At 54.5% G+C, this 15353-nt stretch overlaps 1 protein-coding gene across 1 annotated transcript in view; it reads left to right on the top strand.

Moving 5' to 3' along the window:
* The window catches only part of CDH22 (cadherin 22), a 32299-nt gene extending 19223 nt beyond the window's left edge, over positions 1 to 13076 (top strand). The window contains exons 7-10 of the mRNA XM_010722569.3: positions 3463 to 3584; positions 3762 to 3879; positions 9623 to 9874; positions 10717 to 13076. Of these exons, the coding sequence (XP_010720871.1) occupies positions 3463 to 3584; positions 3762 to 3879; positions 9623 to 9874; positions 10717 to 11246 (1022 nt within the window). The 3' untranslated portion in view covers positions 11247 to 13076. The remainder of the gene's footprint in view (positions 1 to 3462; positions 3585 to 3761; positions 3880 to 9622; positions 9875 to 10716) is intronic.
* Positions 13077 to 15353: the final 2277 nt, after the last annotated feature.

Genomic DNA, 15353 nt, shown 5'->3' with positions numbered 1-15353 from the left:
AGGAGCGGTAAGAGAAGCAGCAGAAGGCTCCTGGTGTGCCCGTGCAGGCTGCTGCTGAGCGCAGTATTTGGCCTTGCAGCAGTGCAGCCAGCGGGAAACATGGGAACCGTTCAGCAAATCTGGGCTGGGACCAGGCCAAGCACTCCCAGAGATAAATCTTCATCTCACTCACAAGCTGTTTACCTTCCTTGGGCTAATATTAGTGATTCTCTTCCTGTTTTCCTCTTTGCTCATGTAAAATGATGAGGCCTTGACTGCTGTGTCCACTGCTGGTAATTGAGATGATAAATCTTCCTGCTGGAGACTGGCTTTAATCAGAGCATTGTGTTTGGATGCGATTTAATGACTCTCATGCTGCTGAGTCTGGGCAGGGCTCAGGAGAGGTGAGAGCCATTTGTATGTTACTTGGCTGCTCTGTTGTTTCCACTTTGCTTCCCTGGAGCTGCGTCGTCGGCCCCAGCTGCTGGTGTTGGCCCTGTGTCTGAGGAGCTGTGCCCCAGCCAAGCCCCTGCAGTGTCCCTGCTATCTGTGCTCCATTCCACAGTCCACAGCTCTGCTGACAGCAATAGAGCTGCCCTGTGCTTCACAGCTGGAAAGCAGCAGTCCGTCCCAGTCTGCATTTTATTCTCCCAACTTGCTGAGATAGTGAGGATTAAAATTCCACCCCTGGCACTTCTGGCTTCTCCACTGATGTAAAAATTCTGAATTCAGTATTGTACCAATTTGGTCTTGATGCAGAAGAGAGCGGTTTGTGTGCTGTGCCCAGTGCAGAGACCCCGAGGAGTGCTGCAGCCACAATCACAGCCTGTGGCCCAGGGGGTTTTCCTGGAGCTGGGCTTTGGGCTCCAGGAACGCTGCAGAGCAGCTTTCTGTCTGTGTTGTGTCCACACAGCAGGGCAGTGCAAATGGTACAGCTGCTTTAGCACAGCTGGGTTTGGGGCTGCACAACAGAGGTTTGGTTGTGAAAGTCCAAAGCACTTTATCTCGAGTTTGCATGAAGGTCTGAAGAGGCACCAGCTGGATCCCAGCACAGTGTAACTGTCACTGCCCTCCTTTCTGCTGCAGAGGGGATGGTCGAGCATCTCTACAGCCTCTTCCCATCACTGACATCTTCATCCACACAGCTCCCAGTGCTTATGGAGCACTGGGGCATCCCCCTGGTAGTTGTCTGGGAGCCTCTGCCTAGGGCAGAGCCTGGGTCCCTTGCCCGATTGCTTTCCTGGCTAACTGAATCAAAGAAACCACTTGGGGCTGTAAGTTCAGCCAGGGCATTGGTCTCAGCCTCAGTGTCGCTGTGCAGTAGAGCCCTTGGATGACACCCAGCCCAGGGAGTGCTCCCATGGCAGCACAGGGAGTGGAGCTGTTGGGAGGTGCTGCAGCATGGAGCTGCCTGGCACAGCTCGTGATGCAGCATCTCCGACACCATCAGGCCCAGGTTGGCAGAGGCAGCTGCCAGCCATCCGCCCGCTGCGTTCCCAGCATCTCCCCTGTGTTCCACGTGTTTTCCATGTCTCTTTCCTCAGTCTTTTCAGATTAATAGCATTCCAACTCCTGGAGGAAATGCAGGAACCCGACATGTTTAATTTTAATTTAGGGAACCGTTTAGGTAGCAGCCTGGTTTCCTCGCTGCTGTCAATCAGGTTTTCTCAAGGCTGACATCAATTAGTTTAAAAATATTGAATGTAATTTTGCCTGACACAACATATTGCAGCCACTGCAAAATATAATTTATTTTAGAAGAAGAAATAATTAAACTAATTTGCATGTCAGTCAGCTGAGCTGGGAGAGAGACTGCCACGGAAAATGACTTTTTTCCTCCACGGTCGCGCTCGGTCCCTCTGCAGCACACAGTGCCCTGTTGTGCTCTGCCTGGCGGTGGTGAATGGGAGCATTGATGCGAGGGGTGGGAGCATTTCTGTGCACGTGGAGGTGCTGCACAGCTGTGCTTTGGGGCTGCAGCAGTGATGCTGGCAGTACTGCAGTGAGCTGTGCGCCTTCCATCACTGCCGTGCGCTCCTCATCGCGCTTCTAACAGTCATAAATCCACTTAACGCTGCGCCAGCCGTAGGAAGGGTGTTTCAAAGATGGTTTGGAGATATTTTTATCAAACGCATCCAAATATTTTTTGTGTGTTAATCCTGTAAATTCAGGTGCTGGCTGAAAGGAAGGTGAGGTTTGTAAGGAAAACGACTGAGGAGCCTTCACATAGATCATGGTACCGCTGGAATAAAGAGGAGTGAATTGCGCTGCTGAGCTCCTGGAGATGGCTGCATCAAAGGGGTCTGGGAGCTCTTGGCAGTGTTGGGATCTGCTCCTGCACTGGGGGAATGTGACTGGGGAGGGGAACAGGGGGACCTGGGCTGTTCCTGCTGCGCTCTGCCTCCTCTCTTCTCTGTCTCCTCTCCTTCTCTCAGCGGGGCAGTGCCAGATTCCTTGCACCATAGCATTGAAGTAAGGGCCTCCATCTTCATACAGTGAGCTGAGGATGGTGAAGCAGTGCTGTCACCCCTCTCCTTGCAGGAACTGAACTGATTTCCCCCTAGCTCCTTTGCAGCCCCAGTGGGTTACAGAACACTGCCCCCAGATCCCCGCTCCCTCCCGCCCCATTGCCTCCCACTGTCTCTACCCCTGGAAGTGATGGCAGTTTGTTTCATTGCACCAACATGCTTTTTAAAATAACACGGCGTTCCAGGCTTTTAGTCACGACTTCTGCCTCCCTCCCCCAAAAGCAACCATCTAATCACCAGAGCAGCTGCTCTGGGTGAGAGGGAGTGATAATGCACGAGTGAGGTGAAGGCAGCTCCAGGAGGAGGCTCAGGTTCCTGGCTAATTATGGAGCAGTGTTAAATCTCCTCTCCCTTGGGTCCTCCTCTACTGATACATGGGGGACAGCATTAATTTTGTAGACAAACAGACAGCAGAGCTCCTGCCTATGAGAGGAGAGGCATTGGGTCTGTCTGAGATGTAACCTCTGGGTGGAACAAAGGAGATGGAGAATGAGGGATTCCTCATTCCTGGAAGCATGTGAAGAGCTTCAGGAAACATCAGGCTCTCCACAGTGATTTGCTGATAGAGAGGGCACTCTGGGGCACATGCTATGATCAGAGCTGTGCGTGTGGCTCTGGGCTCTGTGTGTTTGCCCCAGAGCAGCTGCGGTACCCACAGCTCTGACCTGACCCTGGGGCCTTGCTCCCAGCTGGGCAGAATGAGCTAACAGCAGATTGCTGGGAGTCCTGGGCACACAGCCCAGCCATTGGGCTCATTTACTGGGAAACACAGGCGGTGAGGCCAGGCGGTGCTCTGCAGGAGCAGCCAAGCCGCAGAGGTCACCGGGCACAACCTCGGCGCTGGCAGCAGCTGCACGACCCACCGCACCCACAGGCAGATGGGATGAGGAGGGCTTGCTCCCTGCCAGCAGCAGATGGCACTTCCCACTGCAGCTTTGGTTCTCCTTTGTTTCAGATAATCATTCGCAGGTGTCGAGAGCCTCTCTGCGCATCCGCATCCTGGATGTGAATGACAACCCTCCCGAGCTCGCCACCCCCTATGAGGCTGCGGTGTGTGAGGACGCCAAGCCAGGCCAGGTAGTGAGCAGCCCCCAGCCCTTCTCCCAGGGCTCTGCCAGCTCTGTGCCACCAGCAGTGCATGCAGGGCAGGGGCTGTTTTGGTCCCTGTGGTTCTCCGCTGTTTCACACCCTCAAACATGACCCCCCTGGGGCTGTGGGGTGGCTCTGGTGCTCACCTCTGCTCTCTCCCCACAGCTGATCCAGACAATCAGCGTTGTGGACCGTGATGAGCCTCAGGGTGGTCATCGTTTCTACTTCACGCTGGCACCTGAAGCCACCAACAACCACCACTTTTCTCTGCTGGATGTTAAGGGTAAGCCCTGCTGACGGGTGTGAGGGGCTGGGGCTGTGCTGGGTGCAGCTCAGGAGCCCTTAGGTATCCCTACAGCTCCTGGTTCTGAGATGGACCCGTTGAGTGTTTGCATTTCCTTATAGTGGCTCCAGCAGATTCCTGCTTTGCTGCAGAGTGCTGTCTGCTCAGCCCACTGTGTTTTCAGGGCTTGTGGTGCCTTCTTTGATGTGAAATCTCCAACCTGCCTGCAGGCAAGGAGATGATGTGGGTTTACAGATGAACACTCGTTTGCAGCATTACCATTTATCCCTCTGCAAAGCATGCCCCAGAGCATGGGTCGGCCCCAGACTGCAGTGCAGGTAGCTGGGCAGTGCCCTGCAGATGGGCAGTGGCCATGGGAGCAGCCCCAGGGATGATGGAGGGAGCAGCAGTCAGGCTGTGTTTGCGTGGATGGAGGCAGTCCTGGAAGGCAGTGATCAGGCTGCTCCCTGTCTTTAGTGGGTGTTCTTGGTGAGTTTAGATGCTGATTTCAGGTAAGGACAACAAGGCCTCTTGCAGCTAGTGGGGTCTTCTCCAGCCAGATGTGTGTTTGCTACAGGGACCAGCCCAGGTGGGGGCCAGCAGACTGTGCTGCAAGGCTTTCTCCTTGTTTGGTATTATTAGGGTTGCTCAAACAGAGCTTGCAGCAGAACTTCCAGCATAATTATGGAAGAACCGATATCGCTCTGTGTCCTGAAAAGCACAGCTGTCTCTGACCCACGACCCCCCCTGCACTCATGGGGCAGCTGGTCACCAGACTTTTGCTTCTTAGCATGTAAGCAAGCTTTAATCCTCCACAAGATTTTGCCCCACGCCCAGCGATTAACTTCCTTCCCTGACCTCAGGAAAACATATGGAAGCTCTATTCCACGCTGGTGCATCCCTTCCTGCACCCTAATGTCAGCTCTGGGGCTGCAGTGCCTGCTCTGAGCCGGGCTGTGCTGGACCCAGGCTGGGATCTTGCTGGGATCGCTGCTGGAGGGACCTGGGACTCAGCAGGGGCTGCTCCACTGCCAGCAGCATCGGGGTCAGCCCTGCTCGTGCAGTGGGGCTCGTGGGCAGGGACCCCAGAGCCAGTGCTGCAGGGCAGAGCTGCAGGAGGGCCCAGGATATGGCCCCCCCCCGAGCTGCTGCTCTCATGAGTGGGACGACGCGCTCATCACGTGGGGTAATCCTCCGTGCTAAATGATCCCACAAACCTGCATGTGGTGCAACACTGCATAAAATGAGTAAAAGCTGGCGTCACCTCCCGCCTTCTGCTCTCGGTAAACAAATGCTGTTGCTGCAGGGTTATTCCCAGGGTGTTTGGAGACCCTCCCAGTTGCCAAGCGGTGCTTTCTGCCACAGCAGGAGGCGGTGGCTGCCTGTGCAGATGGAGGCATTCCTCACTTCTGCTGTGTGTGTGCTTTGCTTTCATCTCCCTTCGGTTTCCCCCCGCCCTGACTCCTCCGATCCATAGCGAGCCCTGGTCGTGCCCCTCCTCTCCCTGGTTGCCCCGCTGCACTCCTCGTTGCCCCCCGCCCTTGCCTCGCCCCTCTTCCACTTTTCTCTCCTCCTCCATATAAATATCAGTGGTGACAAACTGCTACCACCAGCCCATCTGTTTCTTTGTACAAATTTGTAGCCAGTTTTGAAACGTGATTTATAAATATTGCTTTTGCAGCCAAAGACTGACACTGATGGATGTCAGCACAGATGGATCCGCTAAGCTCTCGCTTAAATCCTTCTCATTTTTTGCTTTGCACCTACTTCCCTCGGCTCCCACCAGGCAGCAGAAAGCCGTCTCGGGAGGGTGGTGTCCCCAGGGACCAGCGTCCTCTTGGGAACACTCTTGTTGCAGTCCGTCTTGCAAAGTGCCTGCAGTTACCGCCTGCAGCCCCTCTCATCAGTGCCCAGCAGCACGCATTCCTGCCTGCGCTGCCAAGAGCTGCCTTGGTGCCAGGTCAGGGATGTAAGAGTGAAAGGTGACCCCGCAGGACGTTCTGCATTAGCTGAATTACCGCTGGAGCCGCGTGGAGGACTCAGGCTTTTAGAAACAGCGCTGTTTCCTATTGGCATCTCTCGTTTTCTGCTCTTGACCTGTCCAAGTGAGTGCTCGAGCACTTGCTAATTCGTCAGATGTGAACAAAAAGTCGTTTGTGATGACTGTGAACCCAATCTGGAATGCAGATGCTTAGCAAATAAAGTGTCCAAAAGAAGAGATAGTGCTGGGAAAGTTGACCTTGCCCAGGTCCAACTGGGTCCAAAGCCATTCACCATGCTGTGACTCCTAACTCACCTTTTGCTGGGCCTTTCTGGCCCTAGAAAATTGATTACGAAAGGATCAAAGGCAATTAAAGCCTGAAATCATGTTCTCCAAGAAATGCTAATTGTGTTGGAAGGGACAGTAGAGAGCATCTAAGCCCAGCAACCTGGAAGGGTGGTAGATAATATGGAGCGACACATGGAGCTATTGACTCCGGAGCTCAAGGGCTAGGCAAGCAGATGTCAGAACTCTCTGCAGGTCTCATTAAGAGCTTGTAATGGCTGATAGAAGATCTAAAAATCATTTCAATCAAAAGCAAAATGTTAGGATTTGGGGATTGCCTCAGGATAGACAAAGCCTCCTCCAGCCCTGTAGGGATGCCTCTCTCAGCATGAGCAGCACAGATGCTGATCGGATTTGGGGTGAAAAAGAGCATCGAACCTCTGCGAGGGCTGAGCCAAAGGCAAGGGAACAGCAGTGGTGCCGTGGCCTGGCATTCAGAGAACTGGGGAGCAGAAACAGGCCAAGGGGAAAAATGGATCCTTCTCATAGCAGCTGCACCCTCTGGGGCTGGAGAGGCTCCCAGCAGGGACTCTGCATCTCCCAGGAATGGGACATGGAGGCTGCAGAGCAGAAGCAGAGAAGGGAAAGGTGGGCACCCACTGGGATGTGGCAGAGGGCACAGATAGCAGCACCCAGGTCAGAGGTGATCACTGTCTTCTGCTGTGCTGGTGCTGATCAAGATTGAGTTATGAGAAGGATTTATTAGCTCAGTTTTTGAAGCTGCCAAGAGTCTCTTTGGAGAGGGAGTCTGAGAGACATAATTATTTCATTATTCCTAGTTGTGTTATGCCCCCGTCAGTGTATATTGCATTCCCAAGCACTCCTCTCTCCGTGCACTGACTGGTCCCTATGTTCTGCTCACGTTGGTTTCTGCCTTTTGTGACTGCTCCTCCAGAGGTGCTGCTTCCTGACCATTGATCAGGCATGAAGTAAAATCTCTGCGTGTTCCTGGACTCTGTGCTGCCTTTCTTCTGTCAGCAACTGGGAGGGTTGTGCAAGGAACAGGGAGCCAGAAGGTGCTGGGGAGGGGCACGTGGGTGGCAGCAGTCGGAGGAGTTGGATGCAGGCACTGCTGGGGCCTGGTGGGGGTCTGCCCATGGTGAGAAACATCCCTGGTGTGAACATGCAATTTCTATGGCTCTTCCTCCAGTAGGACGTGCTCACATCTCCCCATTAGAAAAGAAAGATGTTGTTTTGTGATGACTGAAATAGTTTGGTGCTTGTCATTTTTGTCTCTCCCATGCACCATTTTGAGTTGCACAGCCCCTTCCTGAGCAGAGGTTTCTCACGCAGAGCTGGCTGCTCTGCTGCTTTATTTTTACTTTGTGGGTTCAGCAATGAGAATATTTCTCCCTCCCGCACTGGGCGGTGCGGAGCTCGGTGGTGCAGCGCTGTCAGAGCGAGCTGAGGGTGGCAGCTGCCTCTGCAACTTGCATGTCTATTTCCCCTTCATTTCCACAGACCGTTTCTAAGGACACAGCATGCAGTGCTGCGTGGCAGGCCCTGCTCTCAGCAGGCTGCAGACTGAAGGGGACTCCTCGGCCCCCTGCTATGAGATTTGGAGATGCATGCTGGGGCTGCTCCCTCGGTCCCATGGGTGGGTATGGAGCAGGGGACTGCTGGGCCAGATCTGGCCATGGTCTTGGAGTGGTGCCTTGTCTGAGCTGCCGTGACCGCATTTCCACCATCTCTGGGTGCCCGGTGCTTGCGATCGGCATGGACAGCTGGGAGCTAGTCCTGGCCTCTCGCTGAGATAGCACCATTAATGTTATTTATATCTCCCTGCTACGCTGCAGCAAGCTGAGGGAGCGGCACCGAATGAGATCGTGTTACCTTTGTGCAAACGATTAGCATAACAATTCAATTTTTCCCAGCTTAGTCTTGGTAGGGAATAGGAATCCGCTCTGCTCCTCCCTCCTACTCATTTCTGCACTGGGCTGTGCTGTGCCTGGAGTCACAGCTGTGCTGCAGCCCGAGGGCAGGGACCCCAGGCAGCCTGCGGGCATAGAAGCAGCACACTCCTCTGCAGGCAGTCCCCTGCCCTGTGCAGGCTGCCCATACTGCAGCACTTGGATCTTTTTCTGGTTTGGGAAGTGTGAGCCAGCGCTTCGTGCTGCAGCCCTGCAATATCTGAGTGCAATATCGCCTTATTGCTGCCTTGTGATCTGGGCTCTGGTGTGGTTGCCTTTCTGAAACGTGCTTTGTGAGCAGGGATGAATGAGGTTACCTGGAAAATTCCGTTGGTGGATGAAAGATGCTACATCCAAAGGAAGAATTCTGCTAGTGAAAACCGCAGCACAGCTCTGCATGGAGGGACAAGGTTTGGTTTTGAATCCTGGCTGTGTGCCATTCAGTGCAGCTCTGAATGTTGGTTGGTGTGGTCCTCTGCCCAGTGTCCACGCCTCTCCCCAGCTGCAGGCGAGCTGAGCTCTTCAGGGCAGACCCTGCATTCTCACGTGAACTGGAAGAGAGATGATGTTTTCCTGCCTCCTTTATGCCTAAATCCCAGCCATTCCCAGCAACACAGCCATGGCAGCTGAGCTCCATGCTCTGCTCTGCCCTGGCTGCAGCGCGGTGCCCCAGGACCTGCCCGCATCCTGCCCGCCCCATTGCCCTACATGTGGCTCCCGTCCCTCTGTGCCCCGGTGCTCCCAGGCTGCACCGATCCATACAGCAATTTCCGTGGTGGCAGTCGGCCCAAGAGCCACGATTAAAATAGATGTCTTTTCCGATCGAATTGCTGATTGATACAGAAAGGGGCCAGTCCAACATAAATCAGGAGCAATGAGGAGAGAGGCTGCAGACAGCAGCACCTTGCTGCAAACAGGCCAATCTACGTTTTATTAGATAAAGTCTGCAGACAGTCAGCAGCACCTCCTGACATCTGGCCGCAACTGTTCAGCCACTATTCAGTCCTTTGCCATCCACCTGGTTCTACTGCTGGCCGGCTGTGAGCGGCACATGTGAGCAGGGAGCAGAGCTGATCCCAGGCCTTTTTCCTGTCCTCCATGTTCTGGGTGGTGCATGGCTGCCTGGGCTCATCCCTGGCCTTGGATACCTGGTGTGTCACACAGTGGCTGTGTTATGGTACTGAGTGGTGCTGCTGAGCCCTTGAAGCAGCCACGTTTGAGCAGATGGAGCTGCTGGCTCAGAGGAGCTCAGCCTGCTCCTGCAGAAGTTACAAAGGACCCAGAGAGTGCTGGGCTGGGCTCTTCCCCTCTGGCTGTTGAGCCTGGGGGCAGTAAGAGGTGCACAGCCCCTGCTTGGCTGAGCTGTGAGTGCTAGAGTTGGTGTCTGGACAAGAATTTGTGCCTCTCCGCACCCCGAGGGTTCATCCTATGAGCAGAGCAGCTCATACTGACCCTGCTGTTTCTACAATGAAAATGACTTTGCTGTGGCTTTACTTCTTCCCTGCAGACAACACAGCTGCGGTGCACACGCAGAGAGTGGGCTTCAATCGCCAGGAGCAGGACGTATACCTGCTGCCCATTTTGGTGGTGGACAGCGGCCCCCCGGCCCTCAGCAGCACAGGAACCCTGACCATCCGGGTCTGTGGCTGTGACAGCACCGGGGCCATCCAGTCGTGCAACAGCACTGCCTACGCCATGTCAGCAACGCTGAGCCCCGGCGCCCTCATCGCACTGCTGGTGTGCATCCTCATCCTGGTCGGTGAGTGCTGCCCTGGGCACACAGGATGCTGCATTGGATCTGGCACTGCGTGTGCTGGAGCAACAGGGCACAGTGTGGAGAAGCAGAGAAGTGTGGACTTGTTTGTGCACGGGAATGTGAGGGGGCTGGAGAGATAATGCTGCAGGTGCCCTCAGGTTCAGCGCAGGGCAGCTGGAAAGTTGAGAGCCCTTCAGCACCGAGGCTGGCCTGCAGCTGGCTGCTGAGGGCTGCCAGGCTCCGGGGAGTCCCCTCTTCTTGGCATGGCATGGTTCCCCATCTCCTGTCACATCTCCATTTAGGAAACCCTTTCCCGTAGGGTGCACTTTACACTGGTTTCATTTTCCAGTGCAGTGCAAACAAATTTCTGCCTAATTGCCCAAAAGAATAAAGTGCACATCGGTGCTTAAAAGGTGATGGGCTGAATGGATGATGATCCAGGACACATCTGTGGCTTGCTGCTCGTGCCATGCCATCTGCTCTACAATTGCCCTCACAACATTTGGCTGCCGCCGTGATTCATGCACCCCCCCCTTTCCAATGCATCTTCCCCAGACTCCGTCCGTTTGTCTGTCCAGCCGTGTGCTCATCCATCTGTCCCTCCTGTCTCAGTGGCTGTGCAGCATGGAAAAGGGATCTCCCGATCTGCACTGAGCCAGCATCTCTCACAGGTGGTGATGTGGCACAACTGTTGCTCTCGGGTGGGAGCCGCCCGGGCTGTGCTCTGTGCTGCCGGTGCACCCTGTGCCAGAGGGGTTCTGCCTTTGTGCCCTGGTGCAGTGTGAGTGTGCTGCTGCTGCACGGCACGTTGCCTGCTCTGACAGTCTCTGTGCTTCCTCCCCCAGTGCTGGTGCTTCTGATCCTCACGCTGAAGCGACACCACAAGAGCCACCTGACATCCGAGGACGACGAGGACATGAGGGACAATGTCATCAAATACAACGACGAAGGAGGGGGCGAACAGGACACGGAGGCTTACGACATGTCCGCCCTGCGCAGCCTCTACGACTTCAGTGAGATCAAAGGCGGGGACGGGGGCGGGGGGCCGGGAGAGGGAGGAAACCCGGCCTCTGAGCGCCATGCCCTCCCGCAGTGGGTGCAGAGCCCGGACCTGGACTTCTCCGTGTTCAGAGACTACATCTGCAGGAAGGTGGAGCAGGCGGACGAGGACCTCTCCGTGCCGCCCTATGACTCGTTCCAGACCTACGCCTTCGAGGGCTCCGACTCTCCGGTTCCCTCGCTCAGCTCCATCAACACGTGGTCCAGCGGCTCGGAGCAGGACTTCTCCTACCTGGGGGGCTGGGGGCCGCGGTTCCGGCAGCTGGCAGCGCTCTACGCGGGGCGCCGGGGCGAGGAGGACAGCGAGGAGTCCTAACGGCACCGCCGGACCCGCCGGGGGCTGTGGGTCGGGGGGCTGCGACGCTGCCGGAGGAGCTGCGCCGTGGGACCGGGGGTCGGGGTGGGCGCTCCTTCGCGGTGCTCCCGGTCGGAGCTGTGCCACAACAACCGCGCCGGGTGCCCGCGGGAGCGCTGTGACCGTCATAATCTCCTTAATGCTGATCTCCGTTAAAGCACTGCACATTAATTTAAGAAAGAAAAAATCTAATTCGAGAGCATTTGGAGGGGGGTTGTCCCCCACAAATTGTCATTTAAATAGATCTGTTCAGTGAGGCCCATTCAGGAGGAGAAGAGCAAACCGGGAGCCTTTTGTTGTTTAAATTGTTTTTGTCACTTGAGTCTTAGAGCATTTGGAGCGCTTTGATTCCTTTAAGAGCTTTCCTTGCAGAGGAAAACAAGCTTTTAATTCTGTTCTGCTTTTTTCGCTTACGTTTGCTCACTTTCTGGAGTCCTCTCCGTGCGCAGGGATGCTCACGCTGTGGCTCCGCGGGCTCATCCTGTGCAGAGCGACTGCTGCTCGGGAGCTCACTCCAAAGCGCACTTCTCTGCTGAGCTGCAATCCTTCTCCTCTCAGCTCTTACACTTTTCCTGTGGTTGACCAAATGGCGGTGACTGGATGGGTCTCTCCTGCCTTCCTGTTCTGTAGGCACTGGCTGCAACATCCCGGTGTGCCCCGTGGTGACAGATGGGGACGTCCTGCTGCTGTGGGGGCAGGGTGCTGTCCCAGCGGCAGTGCCCTGTGGGCGACCCGTATGGGCCCCTGCAGCACAGCCGCTTTGCACGAACCCTCTGGTTCTGACAGGTGCATTGGGAGGAGGCAGGAGGGATGTGTCGTTGTTCCTCAGCTGCAGATGATGCTGGAGGAAAACGCAATCTGTGGTTCCTTATCTGTTCATGTTGAAAACAATCAATGATATAATAGATAGGTAACTGATAAGGTCTACCAAGGTCTGACACATCTTGGGCTTGTCATTGGGTTTGTCCTTTTAGTTTAGCCACAGACAGTGTTTTCTATCCTTGGAGAGGGTTTAAACGTAAATGTAGATGCGTGTTTGTTTTATGCTGTTTTGCTTCCCGGCCGCTGGTGTCAACCCTCTGGCCTCAGCGTGACTCTCAGCAGTGGAGAGGTGCAGGGATGCCCCTTCCCCACAGCCCCCATCTGCACTGCTCCTCCCGTGGCCGCTGCGCTCAGCTTCCTGCAGGGCTGGGAACTGCTCACTGCTCAGGGTCCTCCGGTCCCTGCGAAGGAGGCTGCAGGCAGCCGCACTCGGCGTGCCACTGGTTCACTGTGATGATGCTGGAGAGGTAGCAGGGCTGATGGGAAGTGATGCCCTGATTCCCGGAGCAGGAGAATGGAGAAAGCCCTCTTTTTCCTCAGGAATGTGTACTTGTTTTCCTTCTGGGCTAAAGAGCTGTGTCCAAGCCTCTCCGGAGCCGGCCTTTCCTTTAGCAAAAGTGTTGTGCAATAGTAGGGCTCTGTCTGTAGGAGATGGGGTCTGACAGGGTACGTGTTTAGCCACCTTCCCCTTGGGTTTTCCCCCATCCTCAACCAGCCTGTCCTCCCACACGCATGCACGCACGCTTGCGTCTTCATTTCCATCCCCCATGTAAATACACGGGGAGAGCAGGGCCCAGCAAAGCACTGCTCCACTGCACCGCCCGCGCTCGGCCCTCCCGTGACTGCAGGAGGAGCTGTAGCTGCCACAGTTCTCTATCCAAACTAAATTAGGAGGTTGATTTTCTCACCCTTGTTATTTTTTTCAAGGTCTTTCATGGACCTGGAAATAAATTATTTCCTTGTCGTCTAGCCTGAGTCTTATTTCCTTCCTTGCCTGGTTCTGTTTCCTGGTACCAAGCTTCCAACATGGTCCTGATCGTGTGTCCAGAGGGCTAAGGGCAGGCTCTGCTTATCCCTCTTCCTGTTTTACAAAGAAATGCTCATCATAAAAAGCATCTTCATGGGAAAGGTCTATTTTTCTTGCTGAATTTGAAGGAAATGTTGAAAAACCAAAACACACTTGGCTTTCTCCATCTTTTGGACAGGAGAACGCCACCCTGCTCCCACCAGGACCCAGCCGGGACCCACCCAGCACCATCCCCGAAGCAAACTGCATGCCAGACAAGAGAAGAAAACCTGATAGAGCATCCTCACGGTCATCCTTCCTTAGCCAACAGCATTCCCGAATGCTCTTGAGAGCACCGGCCCTTAGCGCAGCTCTGCCGGCGCGGCCCGACGCCCCGGAGCTGTCCAAGCACAGGTGCTGATCGCGTTCTTCCCATCGTCACCAGCACCGGGCATCGATTGCTAGCAGGTTCTGTCACCGTGATCCATATTCATGTGTATTGCGGCAGCATTCCGTTACCAGCTGCAGAAAAAAAAAAAAAAAGAAAAAAAAAATTCTCCTTCAAAACCAGTTTTAATACTGAAATGATGTAAATAAACGACACTCTATCCTGACTGCGGACAAAACAATTGCTGGTGGTTTTCTTGATGGCAAGAGACTGGGAAATGAGCAATGTGACATTTGCCAATGATGTGAGATGCCCTGGCCCAGGGTGCTTCCAGGCTCTAGGTGCAGGGGAATGCACAGTTGGTGGTGGCATCAGTGTAGATCAGTAGATAACATGGGGAGAAAGTGAACCTTTCCATAAAGTAACGGTCATTTAAGTAGCATCTTGCAGCCTTGCTCTGGAAGAGGCTGTTGATCCCCAAGGTCTTGAAGTGTTCCATATCCATTGCCATCTCTGTGCCTCCGCTCCCATCCCACTCCCCTGAGCATTCACTTCATAGCAAGCAAGAGACATTGGTGACCTTTGATGGCAACTTTCAGTGAGATGCTGTACCAAAAGGGAGCATGGATGCTCAGACAGTGAAGGTGCGCTGCCCACTCCCGGTGTACAGCTGTTTCTCTTTTCACAGTCACAGTGGGTGCTGCCAACACTGAGGAGGCCTTTTTGCAAACATCGCCGTTAATTGCCCACACCAGCAAGTGTGTCAGCACTGCACTTCCAGCTGTGTGCTTCACAGCTTTGGATACATTGGCCCCAATGGCTGTTTGCAGAGAATTGTTGACAGTTGCTGTGCATTTGCACCTTGGGTTTCCAGCCCAGAGCTTTCCTGTTCAGCAGCAACAAGCAGAGACGGGGTCCTTGAGTCCTGCTGCCCACCAGGCACCAAGACAAGCATTGTAGTTATTGTGGAACATCCTGGGGGTCGGGGGCCTGGGCTGTCCCAGCAGCTCCCCTGACAAAGGGAGCAGCCTGCAGTTGGTGTGCTCCTAACCAATAAGTGCCCAATTCTGAGTGTGTTGGGTCTGGGCCATGTAGGAGGATTTGTGTCCCAGTACTGTGGGGGAATGGAGAGAACTCAAAGCAACGCGTTGCCAGCCAGAACCAGACCCTTCACTACAAGAGGATTATTGAGAGCGCTGATTGCAGAAGCACCTATGAAGATGTTTTGAGAGCTCTATGCAATGCCCTCTCAGCAGAGCCCCTTATGAAGAAATATTTCTATAGACATTCCTCTTTCCATAGGCACTCCTCTTTCTTCAACAGTTGCATGGCTGCTCTGTGGTGCTCCTGTGTCTGCTGCTTTTGTCAAAGTAGCTCTGCTCCTGGGGATGGCAGCGTTTGTCACCAGTTTGTTCTGAGTGTGTCCTGTAAAGTTTGTGCCCCTGTGCTTGCACACCACAGTGGCACTGGGCACTATGTCTCCTGGCAGTGCTGAGCAATGTTATTTTAGCAGTTTTTCTCCAGCAGGCGAGGTGGTAGAGCCTCCTCTGGGAGGAGGCAAAAGATGGATGTGATCTGCTGGGATTGTTTAGGGGAAATGAGAAAGGCAGTGATATCTGTACCCCCAGGAGAAAAATACATCTCTTGTACCCAAGAGCAAGCAAGGCCTCAAAGCCTCTGCCTCCCGCTTGCCTGGATAATTCGCTGCTTGTGAAAGTGATCAGCTTTCCCCAAAATCCTCCAAGTAGCTGCTCCATCACCAGCAAGTGGCTGCTTTAACTGTCTCTGCCACAACTGATAGCACGGCTCCCCATACCCTGCTGGTTACCAAGCCCTCAGCTTCCTCTAGGGC

This window comes from Meleagris gallopavo, chromosome 22 (assembly GCF_000146605.3).
Source record: "Meleagris gallopavo isolate NT-WF06-2002-E0010 breed Aviagen turkey brand Nicholas breeding stock chromosome 22, Turkey_5.1, whole genome shotgun sequence".
NCBI lineage: Eukaryota > Metazoa > Chordata > Aves > Galliformes > Phasianidae > Meleagris > Meleagris gallopavo.
This window is presented reverse-complemented; position numbering and strand designations above follow the sequence as displayed.